General features: G+C 38.4%; 2 protein-coding genes and 1 long non-coding RNA gene across 7 annotated transcripts in view; 2 read left to right on the top strand and 1 right to left on the bottom strand.

The window, feature by feature from the left end:
- Positions 1 to 22,416, bottom strand: part of LOC124269295 — a 51,477-nt gene that overhangs the window by 8,006 nt on the left and 21,055 nt on the right. The window contains exon 1 of one of the 2 annotated variants that reach the window (XM_046704301.1): positions 2,454 to 2,533. The exons of the other annotated variant lie outside the window; for it this stretch is intronic. The gene's annotated coding sequence lies outside the window, so the exon portion shown is untranslated. Of the gene's footprint in view, positions 1 to 2,453; positions 2,534 to 22,416 lie in introns of those variants that run through there. 2 annotated transcript variants of the gene reach the window in all.
- On the top strand, positions 3 to 16,651 carry LOC124269297 (cell death abnormality protein 1-like). 4 transcript variants are annotated; one of them, XM_046704305.1, is made up of 5 exons: positions 3 to 113; positions 14,068 to 14,151; positions 14,749 to 15,270; positions 15,470 to 15,602; positions 16,242 to 16,651. In XM_046704305.1, exons 2-5 carry the CDS (start codon positions 14,073 to 14,075, stop codon positions 16,381 to 16,383), a joined length of 876 nt encoding a protein of 291 aa, XP_046560261.1. In that variant the 5' UTR covers positions 3 to 113; positions 14,068 to 14,072; the 3' UTR covers positions 16,384 to 16,651. The 4 variants fall into 4 exon arrangements, with proteins under 4 accessions (XP_046560261.1, XP_046560262.1, XP_046560260.1 ...); XM_046704304.1 differs by lacking the exon at positions 3 to 113 and adding an exon at positions 2,464 to 2,576; XM_046704303.1 differs by lacking the exon at positions 3 to 113 and adding an exon at positions 5,588 to 5,673.
- LOC124269299 lies at positions 18,140 to 20,145 on the top strand. Its single transcript, XR_006896485.1, has 2 exons — positions 18,140 to 18,172; positions 20,064 to 20,145. It is a non-coding gene; the product is annotated as an uncharacterized LOC124269299 (long non-coding RNA).

Genomic DNA, 22,416 nt, shown 5'->3' with positions numbered 1-22,416 from the left:
TGTCTCTTGTCTCATTGAGGTATAACGTCACACTCTCTGCCCATGAATTACACCTCTGGCTGTATACAATATACACACTTGTAAAGAAACTGGAACAATTTTCACGTCTCCAGGTGAGTCTTTGTTAGAGGTGTACTCAATCCCTTTGACCTATCTTGATGCTTAACAAATACTCAGTATGTTGATATCTGCCTGCTGTTATTATTCCAAGAATCCAAACAACAAAATGATTTCAGAATAGTAAGATTATGACTGATTCATTCACGTATTCAAAGTAAAACTGTTCGATGACAACAGTTAACGCAATGATGGTGTAACGTCTGTAAGGGTCATGTAATTCTCAGAAACAAGTCTCTTCTCGGAATTTCTCCACGCAACAAACATGTTAACGATTAACTGCAGTAACACTGGAATCTAAAAATAGCAATGTCAGTAAGACTGTAGAGTACTGTAGAAAACGACTCAGACACTGAGGCAGACTCTTAGTACTGGCATAAGCAAGATTGACATCACCCACATAAACAATACACACGGAGTTAAAAAAGAATGTATGTATGTATGTATGTATGTATGTATGTATGTATGTATGTATGTATGTATGTATGTATGTATGTATGTATGTATGTATGTATGTATGTATGTATGTATGTATGTATGTATGTATGTATGTATGTATGTAGAATTTATTCCAGCAAAATATATTTGAACATTTATAAATTAACATGTATTGTTATATTGCACCAAACGCTGATCATGTTTGTAGCTATATCTATAGGCTTGCAATAGCACTCGATTATAAGGGTTAACCTGAGAAAACTAAAGTCCGAGTTCCCAATCAAATAACAGTTGTTACAAATGTTAACTTGTTGTGTGTATTTGAAACTCAGGGTCTTTATGTTGTTGTGGTTTTCATTCTTGTTGTAATTTCATTTTATTGGCGTCACTTCATTCTTTACAAATACTTTTAGAAATTATTATCATATACCGATGCAATGGGACATGTTGCACATAAACGCAAAATATGTTGCAAATAATAGAACAAATTTCAGTAACAGGAATGAGGAAAGATTTTTTATATACTTCCTCAAAACAACAACGGCAATGCAATGGTACTTCGTCCACAACAACATTTTAAAGCACACCTTTGTTGGGAATATGCCATCACGATAGCTCAGAGTAGCCGGACAACAATATTCGATCGAGCCGAACATATAATGTTTAAAGTTAACCGATGTCAATAATTTGTGAGGAACAGGGTTCTGGACAGGAATTACGCGTTTATATGCATTATTGCGAATCACACTGAAGTGTTTGCTTGGTGTACCAATTATTGCTTGTAATGAAACACAACAGGAATAAGGGGACGTGACGTGACCTGTTCTGTGCCGGACACCGCGCTATGTCCACAGATAATTATCACACTGCATTTGTCTGAAAATGTTAGATTGATATTAAACTGACTTAAATGGAATTTTAATCCGGAACTACCTTTAAACTGATTTAATGCTATTGTGGCCTTCAATTTACTATCAGTGAGAAACTACGCAATGTATAGACCATTTCTGGGAATGTGGTTTCTTCTCAGCTTTGCCAAATGATTTCACGTTAAGTGGAATCTGTTTTTCTGGATGACCAATGAATACTTTTTGTATCAAAGTTATGGACCTTAAAGGTCCATAACTTTGATACAAAATGTTTTCAATGTAATAATATCAAGCAGTATAAATGAGTTGAAAATGTTGTGTTACCAAACAGCCAATATGCTAAATCCATAAATTTCATGATATAAAATCCCGTTAACAAGAGGATTAAACACTGTGAGTATTTTTCGTAATGCGATTGAACGTTTACAGATAGTATGCTCTTACTATTTGACGGAAAGGAGTTGTTCACTTTTGGAAAATTCCGGCTAAAACAATATTGTGACCTTCGTTGCATTAAGTTTTAACATTATTTATTGTATTTAAAACATATATAATATTGTATACCTACATATACAAGATAGCAAATACGACAGAAACAATATTTTCTAGTATGGTAACAATGCCAAAACAATAATGTATAACATCTAACGTATACAACAATAACATTGTCGGCTTAAATCAACGCTTTAAAAAATGTATCATTTCATTATACTGCTAACTATATGCATGTGGGTGTCTGCAGTTCAGACCTAAGACGTTTGGGCGTAATTTAGAAAGCCTAGGACACGATGACTGTGTATGTCAGAAACACCCTGTGATACCCGAACGTTGTAAATATCAGCCACAGTATGTGTTGCTGCACTGCGTAATATCAGTCATGGGACTTGTCAACGATCATGCGTTCAGGCAGGTTATACTGGCTGGTTATAATAAACACACGCTATAAGCGCCCAAAATAACCGTAGCTGTGTCGACAATGGATGACAGAAGCATTAATATTACCAAAGCTTGTGTAATAGTAATACTTACAATCTGCAATCTAGGTGTCTCCTAGAGGGGGTATTCGCGTTAAGGCGACTTTTTAGTTTCAGGTATTCGCGTTAAGGCGACTGGCGAATGAGCCCTCCTAGAGTAGTATCGAGCCTAGTAAAGGTAAGACATATTTTTTTCTATCAAAACCAAAGAGTCGTTCGAGGGACATTGTCATAGTTAACTGTTCTTTTCTTTATCAAACACGTATATTTCAGACAGACAGGCAAGTTTATTCAAAATGTATATTTCGCAAGAAAGACAAGTTGAAATAATGAGTAAGTGAAACTGTAGCGTGTTATTTACGTTGTTTCAGACGGTTACCAACGACAAATTCAAATGCTAGCATCGGCACACTTGCTCTACAACATTTGAATGACCATACGAGTAGGTCAAGGTTATACAGAGGTGAAGAGATACTTAATAAGGGGAATTTCACATTGTATAGCAGTTACTGCTGTAGATACAAATATTGGAAAAGGTAGCTAACATTTTATGTAGCATTTCTGACCTAATCAAATTCTAAACTTTTAAATTTTCCATTAATACACTAACATTTTAAAACATAAATAGGTCAACATGTACATGACAGGTTTACAATTCCATAACGTTAATTTACTAAAAGAGAGTAGCATGAAACGTAAGATATACAGGTGTACATGCCATTGCATCAGGATAGAGTAAGTACGCAGAGAAGACCAAACAACAAAGCAAACATGTGAATGTCATGTTTTGAATACAGCTCTGAAAACACAAGGATTTGGTTCTTGGTATACTATTCCCAGGACTGTTGGTTCATTAGGGTCGTGTCCAAACATTAATGTTTTTGAAACTTCAACTCTGCTTAAAACTCATTTTAATATATTTAGTGTGTTGTTAGCCGTATTCCATATTCCATTTGGCCATATGCCATATTTGATCTGCAGCAAGATGATGTTCTGCAAGAATAAGTCAATGAACAACCTATCTCTGAACACTGTACAACGACAGTGAATAAGAACAGTATTTTCTGGCAACCGAGTAGACACACACAGACACAGACACACACACAAAACGAAAAAAACCAAAAACATACACACATACATACATACATACATACATACATACATACATACATACATACATACATACATACATACATACATACATACATACATACATACATACATACATACATACATACATGCATGCATGCATGCATGCATGCATGCATGCATGCCTACATACACATACACAGACACACACAGACACGCACCCAAATATATATGTCCATACCATAATGCAGTTTCGATGCTAAGACATATACAGCAATGGAGCCACAAACCTTCATTTGACAAATTAATTAAATATGGTATTTGAAAATACAGCTACAAAGTTTGCTGTTGATTATGCATTGTATATTTACAAAGTGAGATGTCACTTTTCAAATTTTATCGATCTTGAAAGCGTGCAAATTACAGCCGATACTTCTTTATACTGCAAAAATCGATGAGTCATTATTTATAATTGATTAAAAAACAACCAAAATAGTGAAATAAGAGAGTTTATGTTAATGGAGATGAAACTGGACTGTATAATATTGGTTAAAACTGTAAAATAATGTAGTCGAGTTGGTCATAGGGAATTATAAAATGACAGATGATAGTCACTCTCGAGTTTCTTCTAAAATAGAATTCACAAGTTTGTAATCAAACTAGGTGATGACAAACATACCCATATCATCTGTCAGTATTGCATTTATTTTTACTCCACACAGGTGTTCCGGGAAAAGTAATGGCTGATAACACCTCTATTATACTGCAAGCTAAATTTAGACAGATTTTTGTAATCGATAGTGCTTTCTGAACTTCACTTTTAATCAAAAGTACAGGTTCGGCCTCAACAGTGAAGTTAATATCGTAACTGCATAAATTCATAGAGGACAGATGTTTCGGGTTTATATTCCGATACAGGATATGCTGATCGGATAGACACACTGAGTTGTAACTTGTTTAAGTGGCATTTTAGGAGGTGGTATGATGAACAACAAGTAGTAAGCTATGGGGGGATTTGGGGAGCCAGTGATATGACAGACAGGAGAATAATAGGATTAAGATTGCTTGGTGATGAGTTGGTTGTAGGCAGTGGGGATGTAATATCCTTGGTCTCTGTTCATGGCCGGTTGGAGTCTCTATACAGAACTACTACTATACAGAACCTCCTAAAAGCCAATGGCAGACCAACCCCCTACAACTAAAGAAGACCCCTCAGGCACAGTTTACCACATAAAGTGTGACTGTACATCGGCGAAACCTCAAGACCCCTTCCTGTAAGAATCAAAGAACATCAAGCCTCTGTGAAGAAGAAAGACTCTAAATCCGCCATCTCTGACCACACCCAAGCTCACCCAGACCACAACATCCTATGGAACAGCATCAATGTACTCACCAGCAATCACACCCACTTCAAGATCAGAAAGCTACTAGAAGCCATTCACATCAAGAGACTCCAACCGGCCATGAACAGAGACCAAGGACATTACATCCCCACTGCCTACAACCAACTCATCACCAAGCAATCTTAATCCTATTATTCTCCTGTCTGTCATATCACTGGCTTCCCCCCCTAATCCCCCCATAGCTTACTATGTTTGTGTAACTATTGACCCCTTGTGTAAACATCCACCACCCTGTACATCTACCTCATTAATTGTGTAAACATCATCACTTACGGTTCAACTTTACCATGTATATAAATATACCTTGCATCTAGTATTGTACATCATTTGCTTGATAACGATGTTAGTAGCTACACCGAAACGTCGCTCATATCATATTAAAGAAGGTGTATATCCATAGAACTCTCCTTGTTGTACACTGAGTTGTGTTTATACAATCATCGTTATTGACATTAAATCATTGACCAGAGTACTGTTGACTTTCAAAATGAGAAATCCAATCCATTATAACTGTTGATTATACGTTTCATTAAACCCCATCTGATTTAAAACATCATATCAACTTAACTTACCCCAAAGCTACCGAGTATGCAGTTTTCACACGTGGTTGTAGAGCGGCGATAGTGTGTAATGAGTGATAGTGAGGCGATAGTATTCCACCCAGCATGCTCTACTATGCCGGAACAACACGTCACTGTATTATGTTACAAGGATATAACAACATGTAATGGCCGAGGCGATCACTGAGAAATACTTCAGTGGTAATCATTTCTGTATTTACAGGTAGGAACTGATGAACTATTACCCTTTTCGATGTACATGAGTTTCCTTACGTGTATGGCAATTATGCATAGCAATGGCATTACATTGGTTTCACATATTGGATAATGTGGTCGATAATTTGTGCAACCAGATTGCACTCATACTGTAATGCAACCATGCATTATGATAAAGCCACGTTGTTATTGCAGTTGATTCTAAGACAAGAATACATTCTGTAGTCATTATGCAATCGGGAGATATATCAGAGTCAATCAATGTGGATATGATATAATGAATATTTTGAGAGTGCATGAGCACTTGCACTTCCTTATGACCATAGTGGGCCAACCATAGTTGTTTCTACAGCAATCGCTCTTGAAAGATACTTGGCGTATGACGTGAAATTTGCATGTGTACGATTTTCATTTCCTAAACCAAACCAAACAACAACAAAAACAAGAAGAAAAAACCCGGCTAGAAACAAATACTAAAAACTGTGTGATGCAAGATGATTGTCAAAATTAATGGTCTACATTAATTAATAAATCTTCTTGAAAACTGTCAAAATCAAGAATGACACACCATGCACGAATATGGGTGCGACATGGTTGTGCGTTCATAAAATAGCTTATACGTTCTATACAAATTTAAAGTTCAGGTTCCCCCCTACTTTCGCTAAGGGTATATATCAAAAGACATGTTCTCTATTAAATAATGCTGCCTATTTTTGCGTCATTACAAAACATAGGGAAAATTTCTTTATTGTTCGTATCCACAGCGATAAAAACATCCAGTCTCGATACAACGAGGTAGACCGCGGCAGCATTGTTAGGATCCTAATCGAAATAAACGCGTCGAACACATTTTCTAGGCCACTTGTTTCGGAGAAATCTATGTTTCCTCGGGAATGTGACTCAACTAGGTCATTGAGGCACTCACATACATGTCATGCGCAGTCTGTAGATAACACTTCCGTAGCACACTTGCATGTCGCACGTGTGTGCAGCTATATACAATGATTAACGTGTTTTACGATGCAATATAAATATACTTTCCTTTCTATCAAGTTCAACACTTGCCTTGCTTTACATTATCCTTTTTAGGTTGCAAGGTAATTGATGTTAAATGTACATATTTGCAAAGAAATGCTCATTGTGACTAATTCTTAGCTACCTAACCATAATTTAGGAATGCAATGAAGACTTGAATTTAAACACTTACATAATCATTTTCACGGATACCAGTTATTCCAGATCACTTCTACTCTCACATTTGTTGGAAATATATAGAGATTATTACACGAGTAAGTGTGTCATACGACTTATACGAATCTAGTGTGAAATTTTGTATTGCCCGAGCGAGAACGAGGGCAAAACACTATTTTGCACGAGTTTCGTATAAGTCGTGTGGGACACTTGCACGTGTAATGATTTCTTTATTATCCATTTTATTCATGTACATTTGTGCAGTAAAACACGGTAAGCAAGTGTGACTGCCCTGCTCATTGACGTCACGTTCAATTGTTAAAAGACGTCACCGACGACTAAATACAGAAACACAGAAACAATGGTTGCTATGCAAAAGTGATATGTGCACATGCGCACATATGACATATATGACACTGGTTCACCATATGGTTAATAAATACTATTATTCATTCATCTGTTGACAAGCAAGGATTTAATTGTGTGATATTCTGTGATGTCTCCAAACCATTTTGTTAGCTTTGCAACAGTGGGTTACTACATAAACTTTAAAAAAATATACATTTCGATGCCGCAACAAAATGTAATTGTAAATGGTGGTGACCTCAGCTGGGGCACCCCCAGGTTCTCTTTCGAACCCCTTTCTATTCATTGTATATATACACCACTCATAATAATGTTAAAAAATCACCTCGTTTATTTGCAGATGACACTTACATTGGTCTGTTGAATTATCCACTTGGAATATCTTTGAATCAAGATCTATCTATGGTCTGGCCATATTGGCATTATGTGATAATCTGCATCTAAAATGATAATTTCTTTACGAACTTATAAATATTGAAAAATCACCATTATCTAAAATCTACATTATTTACATACGACCTTTTACTTGACCACGCATCCGAAGCCTGGGATGACTTTGCATAGAATATAAATAAAACTGTGTGTTCACGCAGAAGTAAAACGACAAACCTGTACATTAACTGACAACAACCTCTGTCCAGATTACCCGTGAAGGTCCGGGTTAGAATGAACTTTCAGTTTTATTTCAAATTTCTGCAATTTTGCAACAGATGAATTGTGAAACCAGCAAAATGGTGTTTAACTTGAGAAGTTTATTGATTCCCCTACGCCAGAGACAGTCGGCGACTTGCACACATCAGATTTATTGCAAATTTCTTCACATTTCAAACTTGAGGCCAAACCTGCTATGGGGAAATTTCAGATTTTGAAAATTATATACTGAGTCAAAAACGAAACTTCACAAAATGTAATTTGAAAAATAATGAAGAATTTTCCTCTGATGATACATCTATGTATCCGAAATTGGATCCCTATCTCTCGACTTTAGAAAAACGTTAGCAAAACCCACTCAAACCAATCCATTCGTCGTGCAAATGACGTTAGTGCCAAATCAGGTTTTGCACATGCAGTCGATCACGTGATCTTCGCATCGAAGTTTTCTTCATGTGCACGTGTTTGCATTGGCCTCAAGAATTGAAAAAACCTTTTAAACCACAGTTCTAACGGTACTTGAAATGCCACGATTGTCAAATGTGCAACGTGAACGTGCCGTTGGCATGTTGCAAGCGGGAAGATCAGTAATTGACGTCGCAAGAGCAATGGGATGCAGCCGTCGTAATGTGTATGACTTGCGAGGTTGTCTACAACAAACTGGCACCACTTCTGATCGCCCAAAGTCGGGTCGTCCACGTGTGACGTCAGGAGCAGAAAACCGTCAAATCGTCCTACGTCACCAGGTCGACTGTCCTCACAGACCATTCGATATCGGTTGCGGGCTGCCAATCTCGATTCTCGACGTCCATATCGTGGGCCAATATTGACGCCGTTTCATCAACGTCAACGTCTGCTGTGGGCCCAACATCACCTGCGATGGACCCAGAGAGACTGGAATCGAGTCGTCTTTAGCGATGAATCCAGGTTTACCCTCAGATTAGCGGACGGCAGGCATAGAGTCTGGAGACGACGTCATGATCGGTATGCCCAATGTTGTGTACAGGAAGTCGACAGATTCGGGGGCAGAAGTTGCATGGTGTGGGGTGCTTTCTGTGGGAACAACCGTTCCTGACTTCTGGTCATCCGTGGAAACCTCACAGCTGCTGCTTACTGCAACCAGGTGCTCACCCCTGAACTTGTTCCTTTCATGGCGGCTCATGGCCCAGGTCTACAGTTCCAGCATGATAATGCTCGGCTGCACACCGCGATGTTGACACATAATTTCCTTCAAAATGCTGGACTGGCCATCGAGGTCCCCTGACCTTAATCCAATAGAACACGTTTGGGATGCACTTGGGAGAAATGGATTCCTGGTCTTAGGATCCAACCTCAGAATTTGAAGGACCTTGACGCTGCCTTGCAAGAGCAATGGTGCAGAATCCCCAACCACGTGTTCACAAGCATCAGGCAGTCGATAAGGAGACGGTGTTTGGCAGTGGGGAATGCGCGGAGCGGCCATACACGATATTGAACTGAGAACATTAGCATATTTATTTTTGTGACTTAACATTCAGTATACCCATGTTTTGCAACGGCGGTGTTGCCTAATGGAACTGATTATGACACTGTCAGTGTATCGAGTACATCACACAGATCTCATCAATGTAATAATAACAATTTAACCATCTTACCATCTCTTGTTCTATTAAAGTGCCCTGAAGAAAGAATGTGAAGTTTCTTTTTTGTCTCAGTATATGATGAATCACTTTATTGATGAGGAAGTTTTCGGGCATGAGGTTTTGGAAAGTGAAAGAAGAAAATTAAGAAAATGTTGAGATGAAAAAGCTTGAAATCCAACTACAGATTCAAAAGGAAGAAATGGAAATGAAAAAGTTTGAAATGGAGAAAGAAACAGAAAGAGAAAGAGAAAGAAAGGAAATAGGATTGAGAAAAATGGAAATTGACAGAGAAATTGAATTGAAAAGGCTAGAAAATTCTTCTCCTCACACAAATTTTTCCTCTTTTGACATTTCGAGGCATGCAAGACTGTACCTCCTTTTAATCAGAAAGAGGCAGACAAATATTTTCTAAATTTTGAAAAAGTTACTGAAACCCCAAGTGGCCTAAGGAGTCATGGACTATGCTTCTGCAAACTGTTTTGAAGGGTAAAGCTCAGGATGCTTATTTGGCCTTGTCGATACAACAAAGCTCAGACTATGAACTTGTCAAAAGGACCCTTTTAAAAGCTTATGAGTTAGTGCCTGAATCTTATCATCAGAAATTCAGAAATGCTCATAAAAGGGACAATGAGACTTTTGTAGAATTTGCTAGAGAAAAGGAAACTTTGTTTGGTGTGGTTCTAAGGAAGTCACAGATTTTGATGGTTTGAGACAGTTAGTTTTGATGGAGGATTTTAAGCACAGTGTTTATTCTGATCTCAAGACTTATTTGGATGAACATAAGGTTGATGACTGTCATGAGGCAGCGATGTTGGCAGATGATTATTGTTTGACGAACAAGAGTTCTTTTAGGTCTCCAGGTACTACCAAGTTTTTTGGCCAAAAGGGCTCTTCCCGGGTAAGACTTCAGGACATGCAGGTTACAGTGGTGTTAGAACAGGTTCAAATTCTTCTGATAAGCAGTCACATTCTTTTCATTCTAAGCCCAGCACTTCCAGTTCTGATCTTGTTTGTGGATATTGTAAGAATCCAGGTCATTTGATTTCTGCATGTTACAAACCCCAGTTTAAAAGATCAGGCTGCAGGTTCTCCAAATGCTTTTGTGTCTATCGCACCTAAGCCTTTCTTTCCAGGTGGTTTTGAGAAGAGGTTTTTTTGTGAGAATAAGTCCCCAGATTCTGTAGTTCGGAAGGAGTATTTGCCGTTTGTTTCTAATGGTTCTGTGTCGCTTATGGGAGATAATTCTACCCCAAGGCCTGTTATTATCTTGAGGGATACTGGAGCTTTTCAGTCTCTGATTTTGAAGTATATTTTGCTTTTTTCTGCGAACTCACATGTTTTGCTTCAGGGTATAGGTGGCAATTCTTCTGCTCCTCACCATTTTGTGAATTTGACTTCAGATCTGATTTGTGGTAAGGTGAAAGTTGGTGTTCTTGACTCTCTCCCAGTTCCTGGTGTCGATTTGTTGATCGGTAATGGTCTGATGGGGGCCAAAGTTGGTGCTGATCCCATTGTCACTGTTTCTTTGGAGAGTTCAGATAGTACAGAAAAGTTGGAGGATGAATGTAGGTGTATTTTTCCTTCTTGTGCAGTGACTCGTTCAATGTCGAAAGGCATTTCTTCCAAGACTTTTTTGCCGAATTATTCCATTTATGATTTGTCAGATACTTTCATGGATCATTCTTTTAGTGAGGTAGAAGCTGATGACTTATTATCAAAGAGTAGTAACTCTTCAGGTCTTCTTGATATGTCTGATAGTTTGTCAGATGGTGATCACCTTTATTCTAGAGAGCAGCTTATTAGTGTGCAGGTTGAGGATGTTGAGTTAAATTATGACAGAAAGTAAAAAGAGAGAAATTTCATTCGTGGTGAGGAAGTGTTAGTCTCACTTCCCATTCCTGGTCAACCACTCAGAGCTAGGTATCAAGGTCCATATGTTATTGACAAAAAGGTTAGCAACACAGACTATGCCGTCCTGATGCCTGGCCGTCGTAAACAAAAGAGGTTGTGTCATGTATACATAATTAAGAAATACAATGACATATTAGAAACCAAACAGGTAAATTGTATTGCCACACTCTCTCGAGATACTGATTGTACTAAATTGTAATAATTGTGAACATGTTGACAATATTGATGATGGTGTTAGCAATGTGAAGTTTGATGACCTTAGTGATAATGCTTCACCAAAGTTAAGAAATTCTGATGTGTTAGCTCACCTTGATGAGAAACTATCACATTTTTCCCCTGAGCAGAAAGTTCGAATGCCAGATTTGATTCATGAGTTCTCTCATTTATTTCCTGATGTGCCTGGCCGAACTAATGTTGTTAACCATGATATAGATGTAGGTGATGCTGTGCCTATAAAACAACATCCATATCGTATGAATCCTGTGAAGCGTTATATTCTGCGGAAAGAAGTGAAATACATGCTGGACAATGACATAATTGAACCAAGTGACAGTCCGTGGAGTTCACCATGTATTCTTGTGCTGAAGAGTGGTGGCGGGGGGTTGGCGCTACTGTGCTGACTTGAAAGCCATCAATGCACTCTCACGAACTGATTCTTATCCAATTCCGAGAGTGGATGATTACATTGATTGCATTGGTCAAGCAAGATACATAAGTAAGTTTGACTTATTGAAGGGCTTCTGGCAGATTCCACTCACAGACCGTGCAAAGAAAATATTGGCTCTCGCTACACCAGATGGACAGTATCAATACTAAGTGATGCCGTTTGGTCTGAAGAATGCACCAGCGACTTTCCAGAGACTCGTCAACAATGTCACATCTGGTCTTGATAGTGTCGAAGCTTACGACATGGAGTGGGAAGACCATCTGAAGAGAACTCATGCTTTCTTTTCAAAAGACGGACTGAAACAAAACTGACTGTGAATCTTGAAAAGTTTGGGAAGCACACATTTTTATGGCATGTTGTAGTGCACGACCAGGTACAGCCACTTCATGCTAAGGTTAAAGCAATTGTACATTTTCCAGTACCTCAGTCTAAGAGAGAACTCATGGGATTCTTGGGTATGGCAGGCTATTATAGAAAGTTTTGTCAAAATTTCTCAGATGTTGTATCACCACTTACCAACCCTTTGGGGAAAAGGGTAAAATTCCAGTGGGATAGCAGTTGTCAGTCTGCATTTGAAACAGTCAAGGCCATACTCATGAATTCTCCAGTATTGCAGGCAACAAATTTTGAGAAAGCATTTAAGTTACAAATTGATGCAAGTGATGTAGGTGCAGGTGCTGTCCTGATTCAAGAGGATGATTCAGGAATTGAACACCAGTTTGTTATTTTTCCAAGAAGTTTGATAAGCATCAAAGAAATTATTCTACCATTGAGAAAGCAACATAAGGTCTTTTGCTAGCTTTGCAGCATTTTGAAGTGTACCTAGTTACCACTTCTTTTCCAAATGAAGGATTTACTGATCACAATTCCTTGACGTTTCTTCACAAAATGAAGAACAAGACTCAAAGACTTATGAGGTGGAGTTTGACCTTGCAAGGGTTCAATCTTGTGACAAGACTCATTAAAGGCAAAGACAATGTTTGTGCTGATGCACTTTCCAGGTTGTAAAGGTATAATGACTTGATGCTGCTGTATGTTTGTATCTGCATTATATCATAGTAATTCTGCAAGATATTTCTCATGATATTCATATTATTACATTTCATCTCATTATGTTAATTATATTGCTATGATTGTAACATATTCAGACACCTTAAGATCACAGCCATATTACTTTTATAAATTTGGGTCTTTTAGTAGTTTCTTGTTTAACCTAGAGTTATGAAAGTGTTTTTCTTTGTAATTTGTGATATCATTGATTGAGTGATAGTTGTTATGGGTTGCAGTGTTTGAAGTTTTGAATGTGGGTTTTGGCTCGTATCTCGCATTATATATCTCCAATGGCAAATTTAAGACTGACCGTGCTCTTCTATATTCTCCATATGTTATTGTAAACAACCTTCAATCAGTATATCTGCTCACACTGTAAATATCAAGACTCTGGTGAGTTAATATTTTATGTCTGTGACCCAATATTTTAGATTAGTGACTATTGTACTAGATATCTGTATTGTCATTTATTGTAGTTTGCTCATTGTTTGTTCAATATATTATTGAATATTTTAGACTTGTCTGTGTTCTATTTTGCTGGTTCAAAGGGGACTCTTAAACCTTTTGTCACGGCAATGAATTAACCGCAACACTAGCTACATGTATTTAGTTCCGGTTGGAATTATCCACAAACTTTCAGAATTGTACAACCAATAGAAATGTATAAAATTATCCAAATGTAACAAACATATAGCATGTAAAATGTGTGCATAATCTTCACTCCTAAAGCAGCTAACGTCAGAATCACATGCCTCTATCCAAATCCTAAAACGTATTCCCTGGCGAACCCCTTAACACCAATCACCAGGGGCCAAAGCCCCTTACCTTGAATCCCTTACACCGAAACAGTATAAGCTTTCATGTTAATGGACACGTACATCCAGTCGAGACGTTTACATGGTTTGATAGTTGAAGACATGATACCGTTATCTCTTTTCTCCAGACAAAATGAGTCGTGATCGGCACCGTGGAGTTTTACCAGCAACATTTGGCTTTGCTGTGTACATGTTTCTCCTGATACACCACGGTAAGACACACCATCTATGTAGTTGAAACGTGTTTGTATTAACTCTTTGTGAATGTCTCTTTTGGTCTTGATCACTACAATACCATATGAGGTACTTGATCCATTGTTTCTGCACTTTTCCTTTCCTTAAACATATGCCAATCAAACAGTGACCATAAATACAATAATGTATCTACCTGTCATGAGTGCAACGACCATTGTTTCACATATTTCCCACGTGTAAAACTTTGATCAACACTTTCATATCTTGTTTGAGTGGCATTTTGAGACGTACAATATGGAACACGTTTTTATGGATAACAACTTCTTTATTGCGTGAGTGCGACGTTTCGATACAGATTCTTGTACTGTTGTCAAGCAAGAGTATATTCATATCTGTATATTGACATTTGAAACAACGGTCCACACTACCTCAAGTTGCATCTATGTATTGATTGGGCCACCTTCACTTCTTTTTGCATTGTCTTTCACAAAAAAGGTTACATTTACCAGTGGCAAGTATATCATTTATAATAAAACACAATTCAAAGGGAAATTAAAGACCAATAGCATCGATCCTGTCATATTGTGATGTAGGTGACCTATCGTATGTTGAAGGTGGCAGTAAGTGCGTGCATAAAACTCCACGACACTTGAAGAAAGAATGCTGTGTGAACTACTGCCCCAGCGCAGACCAGTGTCCTGAGGAATGTACTGACTGTGTCAGCGGCTTCTATGGGTCTGACTGTAGACGGAGCTGCCGAGGAAACTGTTTGAATGGACGGTGTGCCCTACTGGCCAATGGTCGAGCCGTCAACTGTACGGAGGGGTGTGTGTTGGGGTGGAGGGGGTTAACATGTAGTACTAGATGTAAGCGTCCGTGTCTGGGGTGTGACAGATACACGGGAGATTGTGTGGGACAATGCAGGGATGGATTCTATGGACCTGGGTGCTTACAGCGATGTCCCTACCCATGCTCTAAGTGTGACAAAAACACTGGAGAGTGCTTGTCTAACTCTTCTGATGCTATTGACAAAAACCCGAAGAAAAACAACATGTCTGTTGCATTAAGGCAGACACACGGTAATAACTCAAGCAAGATTCACACATGCAACACAAACATGTCCCACAGCAGTGGAGGTAAGGTGCTAACAGGAATACTACAAACCATGTATATTATATTTAACAATATGGTCTGAACAAATGTATAATTATTTTTTAGTCCGCAATCCCAGTTCTTCGTTGCTAACTATATAAGAATATAACTGAGAGTACATGTAGCAGGTATCAACATGCTTAATTTTAACAAAGGCAATGTATTATAAACTTCCTGTTATAGAGTTTCACCAACTTCATGAAATGCCCTCAACATCTCTCAGTGACAGATGGACAACATCCCCATATTTGCCAACAGCAATTGCTGTATTGTCTGCAGTAATTACCTTCGGTATTGTCAGTTTCATCTTCCACAGGTACGTATATGTATATTAACCCCATCCATCTGACTACCTCAGATCACACAATTGCTGGATTTAATGCATCCAGTTTACCTGCAACACGCCATATGTTATGGCTTTTAGGAAAGACCACTGCTGGGTAGTCTAGTGTATGGAATGTCCCGAGCTGCACATATTCAGCGTCGCTTTTCAGAGTTCAGTCTTAACTATTGCTTGTTTGTTGTTAAAGGCCGTACCATACGTTGACATGCATCACCAAAATCAGCGAAATCAGTTGCCGCTTTCTAACCATTTTATGCTATTTATCGTTAAGGGCTTCGTTTGACAGCGTTCATGAAAGAACTATAGTGTTGTCGCCAGTTGAGAAAAAAACAACATTCATTCAATCTGAATGGCAGACATTGACATGTGTTTGTTGTCAGTTACCATAGTTGTCAACAGTGTGACAACTGCACTGGCTCTCAGAACATGTTATTAATGTACACGTTGTCAAATGAGTGAAGACGAATCAAATGGAAGCAGTAATGTGCGTACAGTGGCATCCCTAGATGATATCTGGATGATATCGTAGTAAAAGAACATTATTTTCAGCTTGCGCTACGGCTAATGAACATTCTCATGATATATACGGTATGATCATATTCTTTTTCACAGAATGAAGGTGGCGTTGGAGCAAAAGAGGAAAGGGGATCAGCTTGTAAACTCATCACAAACCAAGAGATTAATCGGCTCTTACAATTCCAAAGTGATGAGTTTCAGTGCACCCATTATCATTTATGTGCCTGAAGATTCATAAATAAATGCAAGGTCAAAGAACTTGCTTTCTTAGTGTTGTTGCTATATATGTATTTGCTGAGAGAGTAAATGGAGGCACTAGAGGTGATGGTAAAATGTGCTGATTTTATTTACTTCAGCTTTGTGTGGTGAAACTGAACTTGGCGTAGGCCACAACTCAGATGGAAAGTATAAAAAAACTGTCCGAAGATTGATTTTGGTCGTGGTGGATGTTGATATTTATATGAGTTCAAGTCAACTATATGATGGATTAATAAAATTAAAAGGTTGAACTGTCTTGGCGATGCTTTAGACACTAGCATGTGTTCATATCAAAACACTTCCAGGATTAGTCTGTCTGGGAATAAGGGGATGTAATAAGGGGTGCGGTGGATGGGTGGAGTTTTCGTTTTAAAAAGGGCTAGTGGAAGGGCTGACTGTTGGATGGGGAAATGAGGGCTAAAATGTGTCTATCTGAAGGATGGGCAGGAGTAGCTATTTACGTCTGCTTTGTGTAATGAAACTGGACTTTACAGCTTCGTGTATGGACGGTTTCCAGAAGGCTTGTTCCATACAATTGACTGGAAGAAGATCTGAGGTCTTTTCCAACTTGACTTCCGCATTATCTAATCGCCAAATCTGTTGACACTGGTTTGCTGTCAGGTTTTAACACTTTTGCTGATTTTATTCTCTTTTTCATATTCAGACATATTCCGCAGTTCTTGTCATCTTCGGAGGATGCATGCGTGATTCACAATAAAACTGCCCACAAAACGTCCCCCTTAAGGAAAAATACTATTGGGAGAGTCGAACCCTCGAAAGACGCGTCTACTGTACCAACAGAGCGGTATAGCGAGGCATTAAAATATCATGATACCAACATCCACTATACGCGATTGTGACTTATACGTAAGGGAGAGTAATAAAACGTACTATATTTAAGGAATTGGGAGTTATGGTGTTAATTCCCCCAATAAATTATAGTAAGTAAACTGTTTATAATTGTAACATTTAATGTCGTTACTTGAAACTTACATATAAACGTAAAAGTATATATTTTTTAAAAATAATCGGTTAGAAAGGGCTCCTCACAAAGTCACGTTCGTACTCGCTTAACCTGTACCAGCTTAACACAACACTGAAACAACTCTCCATTACTTGACATATATTTAGCAACTCTCAAATCCTCAGAAATAATGGAGTGCTAAAACAATAGGAAGAAGTCACAAGTGTAGTTCAAAGAAAGTTTGGGAACCTGTGGTTGGCATCAATGTTTCGAAATTCACACCTCCCACTTGACAGTCACCTTCAAGTCACCCTTGTACCGCAACATGCAATAAATGATGATATATTCCTGAAATACTTGGCAATATAAACATAATCGGGGTCCTACTAATTTGAATGAATTTTCCAAAGTTTCATATTTTCTTTGAATTCTGAAGGGTTCGTCTCTAGAGGTCTAGACGTGATTTGATTTAAGTATTACCATGAATGAGAAGATCAACCTTTGTCAGATCTTCAAAATTATTCGTTATCATTTCGGTATTTTTTCGACCCGTGAAGATCCGGGTTTGAATTGATCTTCAGTAGCCCATGCTTGTCGTAAGACGCGACAAACGGGATCGGGTGGTCAGGTTAGGCTCGCTGACATGGTTGACACATGTCATCGTATCTCAGTTGCGTAGATCGATGCTCATGCTATTGACCACTTTCTTGTCTGGTCCAGACTCGATTATTTACATGCCGCCGCCATATAGCTGTAATATTGCTGAGTGTGGCGTAAAACTAAACTCACTCACTCTCTCACTTCAGTTTCTCAAACACAGCGGCCAGAATCGTGAAAAAGCATTGAAAGCAGCATATTTCTCCAGTATTTCCAGTACTTCACTGGCCTTTGCGCTCAGAATCAATTTCAAAACATCTCACCTTTCTTCCGATAACACATTTTGTAAATTTTATCGCCACTCTTGAAAAGTCACATATCCCATACCTACCGCTGCAGTCACCTTTGGAATCAACAGGGGGAAAAGGATTTCAATCGTTGCGCGAATCGTTATATGTGAACATAGCATTTCGGGAATCCATCACAACAACTACCGTTTCCATTGCCAAGTCTGTGGAAAAGGGTATCAACAACTGTGGAATTTCGACAGTTCATGCCCTAAAATCCATGCAACTACATGGACATTTATTTCAACATAAAACATTCAACGCAATGGACAGTTTCAACATAACTCCATATGAAAGGTACAGTTTGAATTTTTTATGATAACTAAAACAATACTGACACCTTAAAGCCTAAACTCTGAATGAAGACCTAAAATAACTATTTCTATGAGAAAAAAGGCGTATCTGCTGATGAGGTTGTCATATTTTGTGTTTAAACTATCATTTTCCGCGATCTTGTTTCGACACTCAGGAGGGTGCCCTCGCTTAACGCACAATTGCAATAAATAGAGAGGGTGTCAAGCTATTATGGAAAGATCTGTAAATTTCTAGATCCCACTGCCAAATGGCAAAACCTGATATACTTGTAAAATAATGAAAATGCGAGGGAAAACTTACCATTACGCTTGCGCCACTTGTCTTTCACTGTCTAGCGAGGAAATGGAGTTGCTTTGGGGCAACTCCACATTTCGCGTGGACAGCGCTTCCACCCTGTGAGCAACGTCTCATGGAAAAGGGATTGGCAAGTACACACACAAAAAGTAATAATTATAGAGATGAGTTTATTGACAATATGGGGGACCACTGGCCCATACACATACAAGATGCAGCGCATACATAATGAAGCGCCTGAAATATATATTACAAAACGTGATCGTAATTTAAATCCTAAGAATACTTACTTTCCAAGCAGTGATAATACATGGGTATTTTTAGATGCAATCAATTGTTGAAATCTTATTTGTGAAGGAAATGTATATTTTTAGTAATAGGCAGGAATGATACAGCGTCCAAGACCATCATAAAATTGACATACCGCACAAAAGTGATGTTCTGATTCTATGTTCCTAACTACACACAAAGGACATAACCTGTCTTCTCAATTTAAACCTATTTTCCTACCTTCTTCGATTAATAGCTTATGACGAGAGCAGCGGAGAGATGAAAGGGCAATGCGTAAACTTTCATAGGTTTTTTTAACTTCGTGTTTTACAGAACGGTCCAAAGTTAATGTATTATACTTATGGACACCTTCAAACCAGCGTTGCTTATCAATATCAATACACCTCTGCTTGAAATATGATATGACCCGATTTATAATACCAACATCCTGATTTCTCCACACTTTATTATGTTTTAACCTTTAGTGCCCAACAACTCAAGCCCTTATTTGCTAGTGACAACTGGTAAGATTAATCTTTCATAAGAATAACAAAGTCATTATATTCTTGATACAATAGCCTTATCCAAAACTTTATAATCTTCACATAACAGTTAACTTCAATTGAATGCCGCCCTAACTTACCTCAATATACATGTACAGTGTATTTAAAGTAAAACTGGCATATCGAGTGCTAAACTATGTTCGTTCCACAGTTAGCAAGGGCGGTATGGAAGCCTAGCGATTAATGCGTCCGCTCGTCTCGTCGAAGACCTGGGTTCGATTCCCCTTAATGGGTACAATGTGTGAAGCCCATTTCTGGTGTCCCCCGCCGTGATATTGCTGGAAGTACTCAAAGCGGCGTAAAACTAAAGTCACTCACTCAACAGTTAGCATAAAAATAGTCTTCAATAGGTTGGTCATGCAATTCTCAGCAACAAGCCTCTTCTCGGAAATGCTCAACAGAACAAAGGCGTTAACGATACGTTGCAGTGATCCTTGAATCGAAAAATAGCAACGTGAGTAAGGTAGTGGAGAAGTGCAGATATAATGAAAATTTGTCTCCGCAACTTTTGTTAAAATGATTCTTTCAACTCATAATTCGAATTATTTACTGAGACATTGGGTAGACGTTTATCTGTTAAGGCAAAAAAAACAACTGTTATGTAAGTCTTTATTGTGGTGTACCATCTACGAATATTTTACATAGCGTCATACTGTCCAAGCTCACAAGTTGACCACCAACAATTTCCTTTTCTCATACAAACACATTTCATTGAGGGTGTTCAGTTATGGGAACGTGTTGCAGAAGGAGGACTTGTCAGGTTACTATGTCAAATCCACTTCATGACACTCATTGCACTGCAACCAATTGTAGGTCGTATAATGACATGTGGCTTCTCCAATGTTGACAATGAACACCTTTTTGAAATCAAGCATGGCCCAAATATCGTGAGCAACCTCCTACCAATGGCGATTACAACTTAAAAATAATTATGTATACTAGCGATGCATATCCAAATGGGCAAAAGCAGAGGAAGATGTAAAGTGGGTTTACTTAATAGAACCGACAAAACCCTTCCACATCCATAAGCAATCTCTGCTAATAGCAGTCGTTTGTACAAGTGTGACTATATCATCAGTATATATTTGTTTCAGTGGTATTACAGCTGCATGATGTTGTTTGTAAACAAAGCGAGTCTGGACCAGGCAATCCAAGTGATCAACACTGAGAAAAATCTCTGTCTCCAGGTTATCTCCCCTTGATCTCAATAGAAATATACCTGAAGCATTTGACTGCAACATTCCGGTACCTTAATTGTTACAATTTACAATTACAATATATACTCTGCGTTAAATAATATGAAACATATTCAGTTTTACATAAACTGAACATAGCTTTTCAACTGCATCAAATGTGAAGATGAGATGTGAACTGCATCCATACACACAATCATACACACAATATATCTGCATAATAAACCCAAAATACCCACTGGATAACTAAATTAACAACATGTACACTTCTCTACACATCTGTATTGCTAAGCAGTAGAATTGAAAACTGATCCTGTGAACATTCACTTTCAAGAAATAAACGCAACTTTGTAATTGGTCTGTTCAAAACACCTGACTTTGTTCTGACTTCAACACTTTGCACAAACCCTTTGTGATCAGGATAAACTTTCTCAATCCGTGAGAAATCCATAAGCCATGAATTTCTAGGTGCTGCTTCATCAACGATGAGAACTACATTTCCCACATTAATATTGTGATGGAACTGCGACCATCTGCAATGACGTAAGATACTCTCGAAGAGATCTGCAAAGTATTGGATCAGTTGGATCATCAGAAACAGTTAAAATTGATCTACTGTTAATTATGACTTCCACTTCACACAGTACTGTGTGTAATCCTTCACCATCTCCGGGCTGATCATTGGGAACGGAAAAAAGTATCTTCCATGCACTACGTATCTGTCGTTCCCAGATTCCGCCATGGTGTGATCCAGTAGGGGGACTGAATATCCACTCCGCATTTCTCTGTATCATACTCATCTTAATGGTAGACTGATTAAAATGCTTGATTGCCTCCCGAAGTTCTCTCTCTGTGGCCTTTCAGATTGGTACCATTATCTGCTCTTATTTGTTGAACCTGACCCCTTCTTGCTACAAATCTTCTCAAGGCGTTGACATGAACTGCACGTGTAGTCAAACAGGTGAAAATTACTCCACACCTTTTGACCAAGGCACGACCACGCTTAACTTCAAAAGGACCAAAATAATCTGCTCATACAAACGCGAATGGAGGATCATTTGGGGTAACATGATCTCTGGGAAGATCAGCCGGGACAGTATGACGCTATGTAAATATATTTTGTTCTAGAACACTAGCTACATGATGTCTTCCACATATAACACATCTGTGAATCACTCTCCTGTTTAAAGTGGTAGCTCTAAGAATCCAGGACTTACTAAGTAACTTGTACAATTCATGATTTCTGCCAACATGTCCTGAAGATTCATGGATATTCCTAACTATCATCTCTGAAATATTGCTCTCCTTAGGCAGTATCACTGGATGTTTGGTATGTTCAGACATACAGGCTTTGTCAAGCCGTCCACGACCCTTCATCACATTATTTAAGACTTCTAAATTGGGATCAAGTTCGTACAGCTTACTTGCCTTACAAAGTCCAGCCTTGGAATTCTCAAGTGTGTAAATTAC

The sequence above is a fragment of the Haliotis rubra genome, unplaced genomic scaffold, assembly GCF_003918875.1.
Source record: "Haliotis rubra isolate DU_JTF1 unplaced genomic scaffold, ASM391887v1 Scf1438, whole genome shotgun sequence".
Classification (NCBI taxonomy): domain Eukaryota; kingdom Metazoa; phylum Mollusca; class Gastropoda; order Lepetellida; family Haliotidae; genus Haliotis; species Haliotis rubra.
This window is presented reverse-complemented; position numbering and strand designations above follow the sequence as displayed.